Source organism: Perca fluviatilis, chromosome 6 (assembly GCF_010015445.1).
Source record: "Perca fluviatilis chromosome 6, GENO_Pfluv_1.0, whole genome shotgun sequence".
Classification (NCBI taxonomy): domain Eukaryota; kingdom Metazoa; phylum Chordata; class Actinopteri; order Perciformes; family Percidae; genus Perca; species Perca fluviatilis.
Window position 1 is genome coordinate 21,392,528 of NC_053117.1, and position 19,162 is coordinate 21,411,689.

General features: G+C 38.8%; 2 protein-coding genes across 3 annotated transcripts; both read left to right on the plus strand.

Annotated features, from left to right (window-relative positions):
• The first annotated feature begins 1,245 nt into the window (after positions 1-1,245).
• On the plus strand, positions 1,246-10,863 carry LOC120561163 (G-protein coupled receptor-associated protein LMBRD2B-like). Its single transcript, XM_039804144.1, has 18 exons — positions 1,246-1,373; positions 2,637-2,854; positions 3,129-3,238; positions 4,081-4,179; positions 4,399-4,566; positions 4,682-4,892; positions 5,064-5,138; positions 5,287-5,391; positions 5,494-5,677; positions 7,011-7,192; positions 7,407-7,540; positions 7,776-7,881; positions 8,052-8,149; positions 8,963-9,066; positions 9,414-9,460; positions 9,603-9,711; positions 9,949-10,039; positions 10,171-10,863. The coding sequence occupies exons 2-18, from the start codon at positions 2,681-2,683 to the stop codon at positions 10,232-10,234; spliced, it is 2,061 nt and encodes a 686-aa protein (XP_039660078.1). The 5' UTR covers positions 1,246-1,373; positions 2,637-2,680; the 3' UTR covers positions 10,235-10,863.
• A 572-nt stretch (positions 10,864-11,435) lies between these two features.
• golm1 (golgi membrane protein 1) lies at positions 11,436-18,203 on the plus strand. 2 transcript variants are annotated; one of them, XM_039803624.1, is made up of 11 exons: positions 11,436-11,646; positions 13,290-13,431; positions 14,049-14,228; positions 14,433-14,487; positions 14,601-14,703; positions 14,870-14,993; positions 15,641-15,800; positions 16,446-16,673; positions 16,788-16,952; positions 17,203-17,301; positions 17,695-18,203. In XM_039803624.1, exons 2-10 carry the CDS (start codon positions 13,303-13,305, stop codon positions 17,298-17,300), a joined length of 1,242 nt encoding a protein of 413 aa, XP_039659558.1. In that variant the 5' UTR covers positions 11,436-11,646; positions 13,290-13,302; the 3' UTR covers position 17,301; positions 17,695-18,203. The 2 variants fall into 2 exon arrangements, with proteins under 2 accessions (XP_039659558.1, XP_039659557.1); XM_039803623.1 differs by having other exon boundaries at positions 11,437-11,646; positions 15,638-15,800.
• The last annotated feature ends 959 nt before the right edge of the window (positions 18,204-19,162 follow it).

A 19,162-nucleotide genomic window follows, 5' to 3' on the forward strand; every position in this document is an offset into this window, starting at 1 on the left:
GTTCTCTCAATGAGCTTCATGAGGTAGTCACCTGAAATGGTTTTACCTTCACAGGTGTGCTTTGTCAGGGTTAATTAGTGGAATTTTTTCCATTATTAATAAAAAAGCAAAGGGTGGCTACTTTGAAGAATCTAAAATACATGTTTTCAGTTATTTCACACTGTTGTTAAAATAATTCCATATGTGTTCATCAAACCCCCCATGAAAATCTATAATGTAAATAGTCAAAAAAAAAAAGAAAAAAAATGAAAAAAAAAAAAAAAAAAGAAAAAGATTGTGGCCTGTACTGTAGGCCTATTTATTTAGCCCCAAATCCCAAATTTGTCTCGGAGGGCTTAAACCCTTAATTCAATAAAATGTACAACTCTTGAAATTACTGTCAGCTTTATATTTACATAACAATATAACAGTATAAGAAACATCTTTATATCACAGGTTATACCAAGTATCTCAACAGTATATTGCTGCATGTGGAGTATTTTCCTCTTATAATTTCTATATATTTCAGCATATATGTGAGAAAAATGTCATATAAAGTGTATAGAACATTTGCCATTTATTCAGATGCAGTTGGTGGAAGAAGTGCTCAAATCTTTTACTTAAGTAAAAGTACCATCAATATCACAGTGCAAAATACTCTGTTCCAAGTAAATGTTATGCATTTAAAATTGGACTCAAGTAAAAGTACAAAAGTATTACCATCATTAATGTGTACATCACTTTAATATTGCAAATGGTAAATGTGTGGCTAATTAATATATATTTTATATAGCCTGTATTACTGCTTTGTAGCTTGGGAATTTCAAAATAAAGTCTGATATTACATCATCATTTATTTGTTGACTATATTTTGTAGTACTGATCTGAATTTGGAAAGTAATTTATAGATTATCAAATAATGTAGTGAAGTAAAAAGCCTCAGAATTGTAGTGCAGTAAAAGTATAAAGTAACAGAACATGGAATACTCAAGTAAAGTAAGGACCTCAAAACCTGAGTAAATGTAGGCTACTAAGTTACTTTCCACCACTGTTCACATGTTGGTTACACTATATTTTGCAATATACTGTAGTACGTTATGCTTTTTTTTGGCACTAATGGCAATAAGGGTCCCATCTATGGGTCCCAGTCATAGGCATTGACAGTATATAGGTCATAGGCAGGTCATAGGTCCTAGTGCCTGGTTTCCTGTTTGAGACGTCATTACTCGCCTACATTACCCACAACTACTTGCTGCGCCGTGTGGATGTTACGTAATGTAGTTTCAAAGGTTGTGTACATTTTTCGGACTACACGCCTGAGGAACATAATGTGACAGTAAATTCAGACAGTTAACCGCTTTACAAGCTTCAGCCTGAGAGAAGAAACTCAAAAGGTAGGAAGCACTTCCTATATATTTTGGAATAACAGACTGTTTTTCACCGAGTTAATCTTAACCGGCCACGATGTAGCTAGATCAACAATTCGAGTGCTTTTTGTTGTTAGGTGACCACGGTGCATGGGTGACAGAAATCGTTAGATTATTTAGCTAGCGTCCACCACAACTAAAGGCTACATTTTAGATGGTTGCTAGAAAAAAAGGAAACTATTACTTTAACAGACTAGGCTAAACGCCTAAAGAACATATTTTTGTAGGAACATTTTGAACCACCCTGTTTTTTATTAGGCAAACTTAACGTTACTGATTAAGTATCATAAACACTGTTTGGCCATACTTTATGTTTTAATTGTTTTAACGTCAAAGTACCCGATTTTAAAGGGACACTCCTGTGTGTTAGCAAAGTTTACCTCTGTATTACAACACATTTATAAATTTTTTTTTATGTACCATTTTCAAAAGCATACTATTGAGTTTTAGGCTTGTGGATATACATTTCTATCATTACTTTGATCCATTCATTTCTTTACCTCGTGGAAATCAATAACACTCTTGAGCTTTGTAATTCATCGCAGTGAACATCAAGTCTGCATCAGTTGTCCAGAGTAACATTATTGTTGCTTGGCACTGCACTTTAAATGCAAATTTAAAAAATCTTGCACTACGTTAGGCTACAGAGCTAGCAGATTTTCACATTTTACAGATTTTAATAAAAAGTCTGTAACAATAGATATATTCAAGTAAGAGCATAAGAGCATTGTTTGCAGAATGATTAGCTGTAGCTGTAATGTAGTCTCCCATTGCCAGACCTGTGTCAGCGTTGGAGTATGGTCTGGCTATACCGCCTATCTATTCTGGGATAGGGAAAAAAAAACGCTTAGGCTTGTTTGTCCAATCACAACCGTCCTGGGTAGCGCTAAGCCCCGATAGTGGAGATAGCGAGAAGGGAGGGACGCGCTGGATATCAGGCTTTATCCCAGAAATGTACATCCGTTGGTTGAGCCAGACTAGCTATAATGTAAAGTATATGAGATTTGTAGTAAATGGGCTAAAACATGCAAAACCACTCGTATGGTCCTTCAATTTTTTTTCTTATTTATCCCTCATTTTTTCTTTCATTTCTCTCTGCTCTCTCCCTCCTCACCTCATTACTGTATCATGTATGTGTTTTGCGCTAAGTGTTCAGGTCATACTGTTTCTCCCTTTTGTCCAAAAGATAAGAGCTTATATCTAATCAGTATTATTTCTTTCCCCCTCCAGTGTATTATTATGAGTTCCTGATGTCTGTCTGTTGACTCATCACTATGAGTGGTGCTGCGCTGGCTGTTGTGGTTGTAGTTGTTTTCCTCTTGGCCCTCTACCTCCTCCAGCGCTATGGAGACTTGCGGAGGCAGCAGCGGATGGTCCTGTTGGGAACGCTGCTGTCCTGGTACCTCTGCTTCCTCATCGTCTTCATCCTGCCACTCGACGTCAGCACGGTATGAAACCATTGCAGCAGTTTAAAGTGCGTGTCAACATGAGGTCTTTTGCCTTGGTAACCATAGTTGTTTGGATTTTCTCAGGATAACAACAGGATCAACGCAATGAGAGTTTGTTTGTGTTTCTGAGAATAATCTGTGTGTCAGTGAGATTGAGCTCTGTGTTTTTATTTATCTCTCCTCCGCGTGTTTCCTGTACCTTTTTGTAATGTGATGAATAGGCTTCTTCATGGAGTGTATTTGCCTCACTTTGTAAACTCTGCTCCTCTTTTAGACCATCTACAAGCAGTGTATTCTTGACAATGCAAACCACCCTGCTCCTGTAACTCAAGCAAGACACACTAATCAGACAGAGAGCAGATCCTCTGTTTATCCAACTGTCAGGTAAATAAGATAACGTTTCCAAGGCCAACCAACATGATGCAAAATGTATATTCTTTTGTCTAAGTAAAAGTATGAAAACAAATATTATTTAGTCATTGCATGTCGATTCAGAAGTTATCAACATCCAAGATGCATGAGTTTGGACAGTTTTAACCTAAAGTTGAGTTGATTTTCCATTGGTTGAAATCACAGAAACTAATCTTTCTTTCATAGCATTACATTTAGTCTCAGCAGCATGTAGTATTATACACTCCTCTTTGTACTGCTTTGTAAGTTTAATGTTGTCAAACTGTGTAGATTGAATAATTAATGACACCACATCAAAAGCCATGGAAAGAATAACTGATAATAGTCCAGCTGTGGTCATGTTCTTTGCAGTAGAGTGTCTTGTCATGAAAGTGTTTCTTTAGACCATAGATTTTGAACTTTCAAACTGGGTAGGAAAAATGTTTCAAGGGTTTCCGCTTCTAAAAACAAGATATATGTATATATGGTATTGACTTAAATGTCTGATAGTTCTGCTTCCCCCCCAATATAATAAAATGGAAAGAAATCCCAATTATTTACTTGTGCTCACGGCATTGAAAAATTACATTTATAAAATTGTCTTTTCATAAACAGTACCCCATTTGATCTGGGTCTACTCAACTTTTAGTGATTCTACTTCATATTGGAGAGTATTTTTTCAGATAAATGCATTAAAACTAAGTGTAGGATTTTAACATGTCTGACTTTGGTGACACTGAGTGTTAGTATTCAAAAAAGACAGTGGTAGACCGCTATGCACATCACTACAGTTCAAAGTGTGTTCTTGCAACTGTGCCACTGTATGTGTGTTACAGTCTACCAAAGGTTTGTGAGGAACCATGGAGTTATATCCCAGATGGCATCCTACCAGTGTTGTGGAGAGTTGTATACTGGACATCCCAGTTTCTTACCTGGTAAGATACTCACACACTCTGTCACTCCAACTGAGACTATAACTGCTGTATGTTCCACCTTATTTACTGAACATAATTTTGTTTTGGTATATTTACTCTCGTGTGTGTGTGTGTGTGTGTGTGTGTGTGTGTGTGTGTGTGTGTGTGTGTGTGTGTGTGTGTGTGTGTGTGTGTGTGTGTGTGTATGTGTGTATGTGTGTGTGTGTGGGGAATAAACAGGCTGTTGTTGCCCTTCATGCAGTCTTACGCACGATCAGGATCTTTCTCCAGAGTTGGAAAGATTAAGACAGCTCTCATTGAAAATGCTATCTATTATGGCACCTACCTCCTTATCTTCATCTCTCTGCTCGTGTATGTGGCTGCTCACCCACAGTGGCAACTCACATGGTAAGTCAAATGTACCTCAATTCAGGAAGCATTAGATGACTTGTGGAGTAATGTTTTTTGTTATGTTTTTGAAGCCGGTATTATGTCAGCAGATTTATCTGTAAAACTTGTGCAGGAGAGAGCTCCAGACCATCGGCATTACAGCCGCCAACACTTGGGGCCTCTTCCTTCTGGTGCTGTTGCTAGGCTATGGCCTGGTGGAGATCCCGCGTTCTTATTGGCTCTCATCTTCCCACGGTTACCTGCTGGCCAAGACCTACTTCAAGGCAGCAAAAATGGCTACTGAGAAGGCATCGGCTGAAGAGAACCTAGCAGATGTTATGGAGGTGACATATTATATATAATTCTGTGCTGTAAGATTATTACGAAAATAGATTCCAGCAGGTGCTAAATATGAAAGTGTTCAGGGAATATTTCAACAGACTGCATATAAAAAAATAAAAATAAATCCAAACTTTTTTCCTTACTTTAACCAAAAATATATTTCTCATAATCAGGAGGTGGCAGGCATCCATGGATCTGTTAGGTACAACCACTGTCTCAGGAAGTGTGTGGACACTATTATTGCAAAGGTAAGAAATACCCAAGGCTATTTGTTCATTAGATTAAATTCAGTTAAGTTTTCTTCATGAGTAAATCCAAAGTTTTTATGTTGCATTTACAGTTTTTTACAGTCAGGCTCTATGGGACAATCTTCATCTGAGTATAATCTCATTTCAGTGTCCCACTGAGTACCAAGAGGAGATGGGAAGAAATGTGGAAAGCTCTTGTGGTGAACAGAATGCCCTTCCCACCAAAAGAAGCCTGAATAAGCTTCATAAAAAAGTAATTATTATTTGTAACATTCTACTGTGGTTTTAAAGGATATAATGCAAAAATATGACAGTGTATGTGTGCATACTATTTTTTTGTGTGCGTGTGTTTCAGGTAATCTCTGCAGTGCAGAGGCACAGTCAGACTCAGGTACAGTGGTCCATCTTGTTAGACCAGGCCTTTCATCTAGAAGATGTAGCTGAAAGCCAGAGCAGCCCGGTCCGACACTTCAACCACAGCTTCCCCTCAGTACGCCACCACAGCTGGATCTATCGCTTCATCTACACTCCTACTGTGGGTGAGTTCAGTCAGTACCAACATCTCAAATTTACAGATGGAAAGTAAGTACAGTTACTGAACTACTTCATTAAGTTACAAAATGAAGGTACTTCTGATACTATTTCCATTTTGTGATTTTTACTTCACTACATTTCAGAGATAAACTTTGTTCTTTACTGGACTTTTGATATGTCCTGTTGGTGTTACTTTTACCCCTTTTGAAATACAACTGATCAAACTTCTCAGTCGTGACAGTGGTTCCTTTTTAACTTAAATGTTGCTATGTTTGTATTCCAGTCATTCTGGTCTTCTATTAAGTATGAATAGATAATGCCCTTAACTATCTTCTTAAAGAGATAGGTGTACACTATTCTCTGGTGACCAAATCAATGTCTTTTTCAACTAGCAGATTTGATCTTCAAGCAGCCAATTCCAATGCCCAAGCTACTCCTAGAATTACAAAGTAATTTTTTAAAGGTCCAATGTGTAGGAATTTCTCCCATCTAGCATTGAGATCATATATCGCAATCAACTCACTCGCACCACGCAGTTCAAAGTACGTATTACATCTACGGTAGCCATTACGCTTCAAAAAGCCGGTCTCTTCCTCTTTTCAATATCCTTTTTCTTTTTCTGGGCGAAGAAGAAGACTCCTGTTCCTGGGTGGTGATGGTGCAGTGGATACCACACATGCTGTTGGTGTGGGAGATCTGGGTTCAATTCCTACTGTGATACATCAACCAATGTGTCCCTGAGCAAGACATTTAACCCATAGTTGCTTCAGAGGTGTGCGGCCTCTGACATATGTAGCAATTGTAAGTCGCTTTGGATAAAAGCGTCAGCTAAATGACATGAAATGTAATGACATTTGGATTTTGAATATGTGTGGTCGTCCATGTTTTCTTTTTCAAACTTGCCGGGGGCCGGGAAGCTATGATACCCATTAGCAGCACCTGTGAGTTTATCATGTGACAGCGAAGAGCAGTATGTCCTGTATGTCCTTTACTGGCTAACATATTTCAAGATGGCGCATGAATATGGAGCATCTACACCAGTTCATGCAAATGTAAAATTTCAAGCCAAAAGGAATACTTGGAATTGATGGTGGTGGTAAATATTCATGAAAAAGGACAAGTTTGTGAACGGGCAACACAGATTTTGATAATGAACAACTAAACACGTTACACACTGGACCTTTTAAGAAAAGAGTTTTCTCACATTGTATGACCCTTATTCTTTAAGACCTTTGGTGATTTGTTTTTGCATATTTTATTCTTTTCAGTAATTAAATAATGGCTTTCTAATGGCCTTGTCTGTGTGTGTGTGTGTGTGTTTGTCTGTCTGTCTGTCAGAGTGGTACTGGGAGTGTGTGTTAAGGCAGGGTTTCTACAGGCTGCTGGCAGTTCTCCTGTGTCTACTCTCAGCAACAGTTGTTTGGTCCGAGTGCACCTTCTTCAGCACACACCCTGTCCTCTCCCTCTTCGCTGTCTTTGTTCAGATGGCGGAAAAACAACACAACTACATTTGTATCGAGGTGGGCACATATTGAATGATGCACACACAAAACAAACATGAGCTTCATTAAGCAAGAACACCCTCAACAAAAACACGCAGCGCCCACAGCCTGCAGAAAAATCCATCCAAGTTTTGACATGTATATTCTTAACAATATTTAATCCATCCAACACTATATTGAACTAGCTAATCTGTCCTCTCTCTGTACTCTCTGTTTTGTTTCTCTCCACCAGATGGCGTGCTTTGTCAGTATACTCTTCCTGTGTGTCTGTGTCTACTCCACAGTATTCAGGATACGAGTTTTCAACTACTATTACCTAGTGCCCCATCACCAGACTGATGCTTACAGCCTGCAGTTCAGCGGCATGTATGTTACTCATGAAAGTCATAATACAAGAGATGTATTTCACATAATAGGTGTAAGAGGCATTCTGGAACATATAGTTTGGTCGAAACATCAGCTGGAACTCTAGCACCTTTTGCAGTAAACAGAATTATAGGGCACAATTTCAATAGAGGATCACAGTCTGCTCTTTTCACATTTGGTTGAACTCTTGTATTATGATATTGGGTTGCTTCTCTTTGTTTTCTTTGCCTCTCAGGTTGTTTTGTCGTCTGACCCCTCCTTTATGCCTCAACTTTCTGGGCCTGATTCACATGGACTCTGCCATCTCACACCAGGACCGAATACAGACATCCTACACCTCTGTGGGTCCTGCACAAACCAACACATACACAGATAGTCTTACTAACAAAGACATATAATGCACCCTCATTCAAGTGCATGTTTACAGAAAATATATGTAGAAATGTCAAATTGTCTTTGCATGCAAACCAAATGGATTGATGCGATGTCCCTCTTTCTTTCCCTCCGTCAGATCATGGGTTCTATGCGTGTGCTATATTTCATATCTGATGGGTTCTACATCTACTATCCCATGCTGGTATTGCTACTTTGCTTAGCCACTTTTTACAGGTAAGCCAATAACCACTAACAACTAAACACTATTTTTATCAATTTGATATGTAGTTGTGGTTATATATATATTAGCTTATTACAGATATATTGGTATCAGTGTATATGTGTATATATGTAGACAGATAAGTAACATTCCATACTTACCGTTTGTCCATTAGAGAGCACTGACAGCTTCTGACAGGTTTTTTAATTGTAAAATATCCCACTTAGTATGTATCTTGGTCACAATTCTTTAAATAAACAAATCTAAAGGGACCTATATCAAGATTGTTTGTTTATGTTTTTAAAATGTACTATCGGCCAGTTATATCATAACTTTTAAATATTATGGTACAGTATCAGTCGGGCTACAATGCTTATTATGATAATATAAATGGGGAAATAACTTAATTTAGCTGTGTGCCTAATACATTGTCATGCCTATGTTGAGTTAATAATTATACAAATGTACAACACTATTTTGTCATTATGTGCATTAAGTAGGATTATAAAGGGAAAGGACACTGAAAGTGAGTGTGCGGACTACCTCTCCTTTCCCTTTGTATACTGGTTTTTGTCCTGCATCTGTAATTAACTGGGGTTGGATGTGTACACAATCCACCTCTTTGGTACAAGTGGGATTCCACTCATGTATAAGTTTTCCTATACTGTCCATGTAATCCCCCTCTGATATGATCAATGTGATCAACTGATATGATAAAGCTTGTTGGATAACAGATCAATACTGAACAGGAAGTCTGTGGGGAATGAATCAGCTTGGAGAAACACGTCTTTTTTATGCAGCACATTGTAATGTGTCTGGGTTTGTAGTCTGGGCTCTCGCTGTTTGAACCTCCTCGGCTTTCATCAGTACATCACTGACGATCACTTGACTTCTGACCTGGTGGATGAAGGCAGGGAACTCATCAGAAGAGGTAGTTTCATTACAAATTCAATCACTCACGATTTCTGATGTATCTGCTCAAAGGTGCAGTATTTGTTTTGACTCTTTTGATTAACTTTACAAAAATAAGCCACATTATCGCAGACCTGATTATTTATTTATTCCTCTCTTGTCTCTAAACTTAAGTGGTAGCTATTAGATAAAGCAGGTTATTTCACTGGTTAATTATTTAAATTTAAAATAAAATTTAAATCAGTTTACATTAAGTTGTTGTATTTGTATCTGAAAGTTGTCATTATTTGTTGACTCACTGTACTTTTAGTTAAACAAATTACACATGCTTTTATACAATATTGACTACAGTTTGTTCTTTTGTAGAAAGAAGAATAAAACAGAAGGCTGAGGATGGAGAAAATCGAAGATGGGTTAGAAATGTTTATTCTATCAAATAATTTATCTTACAATTTTCTAAGAAGCCAAGAAACTCAATTTGTTGGCTCACTGGTTCTACTGGTTTGTGTTAAGTGTATCTAGGTATTTATGTGCCTCTTTTGTTTTCTGTTTCAGGCCTGGAGGGAGCGGTATGGAGTCCAGGAGGCAACTGGGCGGACCAGAGGTGGTTACACTCAGCTGAAGGATAACCAGAGCAGCCCTGTCACAGAGATCAACAATAGTGGTAGGGATCAAAGAAGACTAGTATAACCATGGAAAAATATTTTTTTGTGTTGCTGTCAGCTATGAAAACTAATATGACAAGACGTTTACAACAGGGTCTCAGTAGACCGCTTGATTTCATATGTCATGCTTGTTTGTATTAGAGTTTGTTCATTACCACTAGACTCTCACTTATAGCCATCAAGAGGTCTGCCTGCTTACAGGACACACTAAAAACAGAGCTCTCTGTTATTCTCAGTTACCCCATTCACCAGAAGAGATGAGGAGGAGGAGGAGCAGAGATGCTTACTGCAAGATAATTCCAGTTATGAAGGTTCACCAAACAGAAGGTATGCTTTTGTTTTTGTTTTTTGCAAAATGAATTGAACATTGGTGTTTAATAGGCTGAATAAGAATGAAACGGGCTTCATTATTCTATAAATATAATATATATACTTTCTGTCTTTGTCTGACACTGTAGATCCACAGGAGGACGTTACCTGTCTCTGTCACCTTCTCGGACAGGCATCTTTGACAATGTTTGATAGACAAAAGACATGGAGGGAGAACAAAAAAAAGCTAGTACATGCTGGAATTGGAAAAAAAGGACTAAAGACTTCTTGAGTGAAGTCTTAATGCAAAGAATTATACAGTATCTCAGGAAGTAAAGAGGAAGATCATGTATCTGAGACATGGACATACAATCACTAACAATCATTATTAACTGAAAGAGAATACTGTGATTAACCTGTTTGTGCACAGCCAAACCCTTTTTGATGTATTTTTGATATTGCCTTTCAAACAATATTGATTTATTTAAGTGTAGATTGATGGATGAAAGACATGAATGGCACAGTTATGCACTTGCAGTCATTTAGGATAACCGCATATGATACACAAGGAAATGTATTGCTGTCTGAATATTTCACCATAAGAGTTGACATATTTTATGTTTTAATTAAACATCTGTGAAAACACTGAAACAAAAACAAGTCAAAGATATCAACAGTGTAATGTATTTCTTGTTGGATATTTTGTGCTCCGAAAGAAATGACTTGTTTGTATGTAATGTAGTCTACAAATACCTATTATTTTCTGTATGTATATTTTGTCTTTATGTTTTGTATTGTGTGTCTACCATGATAATGCAATTAAACATAAGTTAACCCATTTATGCAATGTTCATTAGATCATGAGTGACTTAAATGTGATGCACCAGCATCTTCAGTTTTTGCATTATTACTTGTTTTTTATATCATAAAAAGTAGTTGGGACAAATGTCTCAAAAGCTAGTATAAATAACAAATAACATTCATCTTCAGGTAAGACTAAATGATAAGTAAAACTTTTTATTTTTTTATTTAAATCCATACTTTTTTGACAAGTATTTAACATAAATTACTTAACATTATTTGTTTTATGTTTTGATAATGTCTGGTTTGATTCTGTTAATAATATTCCGTAAAGAGTTGACAAGTCGAACAATCAAAATATCGATTGCAGCAGCAATCTTTTGCTATAGAAACCACTCTTACAGAAGCACTTTTTACTGGAAATGTAGCTGTGGAATTAAATGTATTTTTGAGTTATTTTAGTGAAATGATGGTCTGCCCAAAACACCGTTTTTTCCTACAGCAGGCAGAGGCAGTTAGTAGGCTGTATGTTTATTTCTGCTGTCAAGTTGTGCATTTTAACATTGGGGTTGACTCCCTTTCAGAGCCAGCCTCAAGTGGCCACTCGATGAACTGCAGGTTTTGCATGGGCTTCATTTTTCAGCACCGCTTGTTGTCTTGCAGAGGACACTGCTGTTTTTATGGCAATAATGGATACGAGCTAACTGCCTAGCGGTAATGCGCTGTTAATTGCCGGAGAAACGCGGCCAGATTGTCGAATATATCACCAAGTATCAATCCATATACTGGTCTCAACGTTTATTCCTGTTTTGCGTCTCTAGCGGGTAAGTTTAGTAGCTCACGTTAACGGAAAGATTGGCTGCTAGCATTCATAGATATATAGCTAGCGTTAACGTTAGCTAGCTAACTGCTAACGTCAACTGTTAACGTTAGCCTAAAGCTATAACGCTAGTTACTTAATCGCTGTGGAGATATTGTTGTTTGTGTGTGTGTTTATGTTTTATATCTATGGGTCTGACAATGCAAGACTAACCTAAAGCTGAAGGCAACTGGGGATAAGCTATGTTGCTAACTATGCAAGCGTTATCCTGCAAAGTAGAGTGGCAACGCTAACGTTAATTGCTTTCAGCATTGACTCAAAATAGTAAGACTTGTCACATTACGCTTAGCTAGTTCATTAACTTTATTTCTAGGGTTGGCTGTTACATTTTTTGAAAAAAATATATACTGCAACATAAAGTACTAACGTTAAGTCTGTGTGATAGCTGTTAACATGACCTAATTTCTCATTCCTGACCTGAATTAATCTGATCGATTATACGAATAACCTTTTTGTCTAACATTAGCTGTTTAATGTTAGTAGTTACGTAAAGAAAAAGAAGAAGCTCTGTCCGGGTAACGTTACTACTTAACACGTTTAAGGTAAATTGTTTGCAGGCCTGGGATGTGATTTGGTAGCTAACGCCAGATTTTCTAATTTTATCCCAGTGCTTGTTTGTCATCTTCAGTTAAGGTCGACTCCCTCGTCCCACCCTTTCCTGTAACGTTGCTGCTACTGTGATAAGGAGTCATGCGTTGATATTAATATCAACATCGCTACACTAACTAGCTTGGTTAATACGTGGCATCGCTTTCTCCTCTATGAAATCACAATTCTAAGTATTGCCCTATCTTTATTAACATTATCTCTTTGTGGTGTTTGATTCAAACCCGCTGTTTTATGATTGCGTATTTTTGTATTTAAGTCTATAAAAGTTGCATGAGGTAAATTACGAAGTAGATTACATTTTATTATTCTAAGTAATTATTTGCACCTCGGTCTTGCCTGCATTTGCATGATGGGAAGAACCAAGCATGGATATTCAGAGTTGGGCGTATTAGTTTGCATTGTGCATTGCCGCCACCAGGCAATATGAAACTGTACCAGTGAAATGGAAGTTATTCAGACTTTGGATCTTGGTACGGGTGAATACCTGTTGTGTTTCTGCACCTAGCCTATGTGTCTTTGGGAATGTCCTCAGGATCTTGCAGACATTTTAATTGAGTCAGCATTGTTAGAAACAAACTGAGGTCTTCTTGCTGCTCCATAGTGTTGCATATTAGGCAAGACAATGTACATGTCTGTCATGAATGTCTTTTAAAACGTGGTTTTGATTATGTGTGCACATAAGAACAAAGTTGCTGACACCATGGACATGAGTTTGGTGTGACTTTAGCTGAAGCAGAAGTAACTCACTGCTACTTGCAGGCCTGGCAACAAGCATGTTTATAAGCAACCTGCAAAACAAACACCTGTGTAGACTCCTTAAATGACCTTAGCCTTGTTATCAGCAACGTCAGCTAACAATTTCCAGATAGTAGATGCAGTTCTGGGCTCAAAGACAGAAAGGACTTGTTTAACATGCAATTATACAGTTAATAGAAAGTGTGCTGAGTCTGACCCTGGCTGTGGTTTGTGTGTGTCTAGTTTGTAGACAGCTATGGGTGGGCTGGGAAATGGGCGTCGTGGAGGAAGATCTCCCCCTCTAATGATTGGCGCTCTAATTGCCTGTATTCTGGTTCTGGGCTTCAACTACTGGGTGTCAAGCTCCCGCAACCTGGAGCTACAGGTACGTTGATCTATGCGTTTCTGTGAATTTCTAACCATAGTGGACAGTGCAAATATTAACTTAAAAATTGCTGTAAAACCTTGAGTTATAAAGACTACCTCATGCACTGTATGTGTTTACAGTTCACATGCTGTCTAATGATAAAACAAGTTATTATTAACTGAGTTTTTGGTGCAGATCCGCAGTTTGATTGGCCTCATCAGTTCCTTATTTGGTCTTCAGTTTTTTTCAGGGTTTCAGATGTGGCAAGGTCTTTTTGTCAGTTATGTTATTTCCTTTTACAACTTTCAAAACACATCCTTTAATGCAAGTCACTATGAGCAACTACTTTAATCCATGTCCTTGCATATTTGTATTGTGAAATAGGAATATACTTAAAGGCCCAAACATTTCTGCTGTTTTGTAGAAGCCTTTGCACCATTGTTGCTGATCTTTTTTTTACTGTGTATAAGTGGCATGAAGAAGAAACTCCCAAAACACAGCCAGTGTGCTTTATATTTTATTATAATCCGAGTTTCTGTAAATACCCAGTGTTTTTTTCAATGCTCACTCGCACAGTCAGGTTGTTGCTATCATTACTTGTGTCATTACCCTTTGTCTTTGTGTGTGTGATGCAGACTAAGATGTATGAGTTGGAGGGCCAGGTGCGACGTGGAGCAGCAGAGCGAGGAGTAGTGGAGCTGAAGAAGAATGAGTTCCAGGAGGAGATCCTGAGACAGAAGGAGCAGATCAGCCACATAGAAAGCCTCTACAAGAGACAGCTCGAAGGATCTCAGAACACCTGCAGCCAAGAGAAGGTGCGTGCGTACCCCTGTGGGAGTTAAATTATGTCAAAATGAAACCGACAAATCAACATTAGTCTATAAACTATTGCCACAGAGGAATTTGGGGTCCTGGATTCACTCACTGTTGAGGTTCACACTAAACTCACACAGTATCAAAGGAAAAATACAAACTGTAAAGCTACTGTAAATATTAACTTTCAGTTTTTTTGCTTCTAGGGGACACTGCAGCAAAACATTTCCTCCAGTACCAAAACCATACAGGAACTCAAAGGTAACTGTTAACCTCTATTTGCATTACGTTAGAAGCCAACAGAGCTCTGTAGAAAAATGAGAGAGTTCAGTTCTTATGTGTCTCTTAATGTCTTGTGTGTGTCTGTACTGTAGGTAATTTAAATCAGCTAAATGATGACCTGGGGAAGCTTCAGAAGGAGCTGCAGAGTTGCCAAGGCAACATCAAAACCCTCAACAACAAACTCACTTATGACATGTAAGAAAAAGATTCCTTTAATTATATTCATACATGTTTGTTTAAAAGTAGATCAAGATGCATCTTCATTTATGTTAATTGCAACCCTCTTAATATGAATAAATGACAATAACCACAACTCATCAGCGTTATTAATGTTATTAATTGTGTGTGTGCGCGTGTGCAGGACCCATTGTCACTCCCAGGTCCTTTCCCAGAAGGAGTTGTGTGATGAGAGAGTGGCGCCCGCTAAACTGGAAGTTCAGAAGAAAATGGAGAAGCTCATCTCTCCTTCAGGTGTCTCCTCACAGGTAAGTTGGCTTTTCTGTTTGACAATGAACCATGTGTAAGGATGTAAACCATGTTTACTAGGGAGGCATCTAGAGTCCTTCCACAGATCCAGGATTGGGATCAGGGCAGAGGGTCAGGGCCACTCAAGCCATTTTGTAAATTGATAAATATTGGACACATAAACCCGGATCCACTTCTGCAGTGGTCATAAACGCTCCATTGTGCTCTGTTAAAGCCGTAGAAGTAAGATTTTATTTCTATGATTACAACTCTCAAAATGCTCCTCAATGAACACATTTGCATTTCTTTGTAATACAGAAAAACAGCAACTCATCAGGCTTGGTGATGTTCTCACCTGGCTTTTTTGACAACCACAATTAGTAATTTTTCTGAGTCTGTTCAAAATCATTCTCTGTAGCCTGTTTACATGACATTTACAAGTGTGGAAATGGAGTTGATGTTGCACCTGTTTATGTAGCATACTCAAAAGGAAAGGACTGGCCCACTTACAGTAGATGCAGGGCCAGGGTTTCAGATTTTCTGGTCCCCAAGTGTATAATAGTAAAATGCTATTGACTGGCTTCGACGTTTCTTACTTTTGCAATCACTGTCCTCCCATTGATGACGTAAAGAAATGTAGTATATGATGATGTTTACTCCTTAGCAGGAAAATGCAGTGGATGGAGCAGCAAAAGAGGACGGACCAGTCACGACTGGGGTTGATGCAGTTAAAACAGCAACTGTTGTAAGCCACACACCAAGCCTCTCTCAGCCCAAAGGAAATTATCCACCTGAACTACTGACCAATGAGATCATCGTGGACAAAGGTAACAAACATTGATGTCCTGGTGGCTCAATCTACTTAACTGAAAAGCATGCAATGAGAATAATATTATGTATATTTATGTATGTATATACTGTACATCCAATGCATGTTGTGTATCTCTGCATATCTTTATGTAGACTTATGTAGATTTGCAATAACAAGTGTCGCTTGTGGCGGCGCTATAAAATAGCAGTATGCAGAAACTCAATGTGGCATGAGGCTGCTGCTTAAAATGCCATGCTGGAGCAGTGCAAGCCAAATGTTTGTAAGTGTTGATGTATCCACCTGTCCTGCTGTACTCAGGAATCTCATGTACAGATGTATGTGTAGACGAACTGAGTCATTCAACAGCATAATTGCAACACTAGTGAACCCTGCAGTGAGTGCAGTTAGGTTCACTTCGAGATTGTGGAACTGTTGGTGTTTTAGTCTATATGCTAATTTCTGAACACTCTTTTTGTGTATTGTGGAACTCTGACTGTTGTAGGCATTTCTTATTGTATGTGTTTTGTCTTGTATTTGTCTGTCTTTTGCTATGTTCTGTATTGTGCTATGGACCTTTTTTGTGTCCTGAATAAAGTAAAGTAAGTAAGTAATAAGTGTACACTCTCACATTGCACTTGCTTCCTGCCTTGTTGTTTACCAGGTCCTCATGCCCCAGTGGACCTGTCTCCAGAGAAGGATCTCTCCAAAGTAGAGTCCCAGTCTGTTCCCTCAGCTGCTGCAGTTAAGCAGGACACTTTGCTACCACCAGAGGGAGCTGTCAATACACAGGAGGGTGAGGCAGAGACCAGCGAACCTTTGAAGAATAACCTGACTGAGGATAAAGATGTGGAGGTGATGGATGCTCATGAAGAGGGCACTCAGACAGAAGGTAGAAGGCATGGTTCACTGAAAGCAGTGAACTAGTTTGTTATTCCTATCCAGGCATTCTCAGTGAAGAGGTGCAATTTTAATAAAATGAACAACAATTTGCTCATGTCTCCAGGGGCAGACCCTGGGATGGAAGGCATGCTGATTGGCCGAGTGACGGAAGATGAGACTCCTCTTGGTCAGAAACGTGAGGAGCCGGAAGAATATGACGCAGACGAGCAAGTCGTGGGTGGACTCGATTTGGAGAAACGGCAGCAGAGTAAACTGGCTGAAAATATAGGTGTGTGTCTTAGAGAATAAAACTGAAAAGGTGCGTGTGTGTATAGAGAGGGCGAGAGCATGAGAGAATAAGTACAGCCTCAGTCTCTACTTTTGGGTTTATCTAAGTGCAGTTGGCCATTTGAAGGCCAGAGCTTAGGTTTGAGTGAGGGATAGTTCTTTACTGATACAGATTAAGAAATAAATGCACTGTGCTTAAAAGGGGATTTGTGTGTGCTTCGTGGTAAAATCCACATTGTACCTTCTGATAGACAAGGACATGGAGGAGGAGCTGGCTGACTATAATGGAGATGATGAGAACGAAGGCGAGTTTGAAGCCGACAAACAAGCTGAGCTTGCTCAAATCTGAGGTATACACTGAAACCCACACCAAGGATTTCCTCACTGACAGCCTCACTTTCTTGTTCTTCATGTCATAGTTTAACATCAACTCAACATGTCACACATTGTAATTGCTAAAAATCACTTCAAGGTTTTAGCGCAGACATTTGTTCAGTGAAGTAGCAAGCTGATCTCCGAGATTGGTCATTGTTTATTTATTGGCAGCAGATTGACAACACCTTTTTCCTTGGAACACATTGTTTTAATTCCATTTATATTTTCTTCATGAAAGGTTAAGCAGCATTTTTGGATCTTTTACCAGTTAAATGTACGCCTGCTATAGGCACTATGCGGCTATATTAATAGAAAATATAAACACAGGTATGCTTGTGTTATTAAATAATTTAACATTTTTCTTGCAGGGCTGGAGTCGGAGAAGGAGCCTGCACACGACCTAAGGAAGCAGCGCCCCTTATACACCTCTGCACAACAACGCTATACAGGTTAACGCAGCCCTCCGAACAGTGAATACAAATCGAACCCAGATGGAAATCTCTCTAAAGGTGCTGACAAACCAAGGATATCGTCTGTCGCCCTAGTTTTTGCGGTATGCCACACACCATCGCTACTCTGCGACCCACGTCTGCTTTTTTTTCAGACGAGGGTTGGAATCTATCGGATTGGCTATTCAGCTTAAGCGAATCGGTGCACGAGAATCAAAAAAGTAGTGAGGAAAGCAAGCGAATGACTGTCGAGAGGGCACGCACAGAAGGTCTTTATCTCATCTGAGCAATCCAACACATGATGCGCTTTCAAAACTGGCCAAAAATGATGTTCAAATGTTCCTTATAGAAAAAAAAAACTATCGTTTTGAACTATTTGAATATCTATTTTTGCACATTATGTCCATAATAATAATAATAATAAATAAAATAATCTTAATAATACCCCACTCTCTCTGCAACCTGCACTGGTAAGTGGTGCTGTGGATCCTGTAAAACTGTGTCCCTAGCAAGCACGAGCTAGCTAACTACCCAGCTGACCGGCTGGCCACAAAGTTTGTAAAATTTAACATCTTAATGTTTCATTCACACATTCTTGTCACAGCGTAGGAAAGCACATTGCTATCGTCAGATTAGTGACAACTTTGTTCGGCTCATTTTCAGACACCAGTGTAGCATGAAGGCGTGTTGGGTGGAATTAGCAAGCGGGCTGCTCAGTCCCTCCACTTCCCCACTGCAGGGAGACTTGGTTGCCGAGGGAACGGAAGACAGCCCGGGAGATGGACAAGTTAGTTAACCATCTCCCGGTTATATCATAGCAAGGGTTTTTATATCCGGTTCCCCTTTCTGAATGACGAATAGGTTACCGGCACCTGCTGGCATGGAGAGTTAAATCAGATATGTTATATCATATGCAGAACATATGTGCTAGTTGACCGTTGACTGTAGTCTTTGCGGTGTGTTCAAGTGTAACGCCGGAGTCGGCCTTCGTCGCCACTAGTTCTTTGCCATCTGCTTGGTGTGTCAGCACCTTTTAGAAAGACTTGTTATGTTTTCTGTATTAGAGTAAAAATATTTTCCGACTTCATGTTCAACTCCCAATATTCTCAAAGCGCCACAGAAAAAAACCCTGAAATATGCAAATGTCAGCCCAACATGGTTTCTTGATCACATGCATTTAACTGTACACATAAAACACCCAAGGAAGCTTTCATGGTGGTGACTGTGCTTACATTCATTTCCGTATATTTAGTCTCAAGACTTGACACCAGCTTGAAAAATTGAACATCTCAACAGCCCTGGAAATAAGGATTTTGATGATGTGATTAGATGTGTTGTTTATGTTCACTCCATAATGACTGTAACTTAAATGATGAAACATAAGTGA

Bases quoted from the DNA above. Each gene is read 5' to 3' on its own strand.
- LOC120561163 (XM_039804144.1), top strand. From the start codon at position 2,681: ATGAGTGGTGCTGCGCTGGCTGTTGTGGTTGTAGTTGTTTTCCTCTTG. The intron at 7,882-8,051 runs GTGGGTCCTGCA...TCCCTCCGTCAG, and splicing joins TACAGACATCCTACACCTCT to ATCATGGGTTCTATGCGTGT. The intron at 10,040-10,170 runs GTATGCTTTTGT...CTGACACTGTAG, and splicing joins GAAGGTTCACCAAACAGAAG to ATCCACAGGAGGACGTTACC.
- golm1 (XM_039803623.1), top strand. From the start codon at position 13,303: ATGGGTGGGCTGGGAAATGGGCGTCGTGGAGGAAGATCTCCCCCTCTA. The intron at 14,994-15,637 runs GTAAGTTGGCTT...TTTACTCCTTAG, and splicing joins CTTCAGGTGTCTCCTCACAG to CAGGAAAATGCAGTGGATGG. The intron at 16,674-16,787 runs GTAGAAGGCATG...TCATGTCTCCAG, and splicing joins AGAGGGCACTCAGACAGAAG to GGGCAGACCCTGGGATGGAA.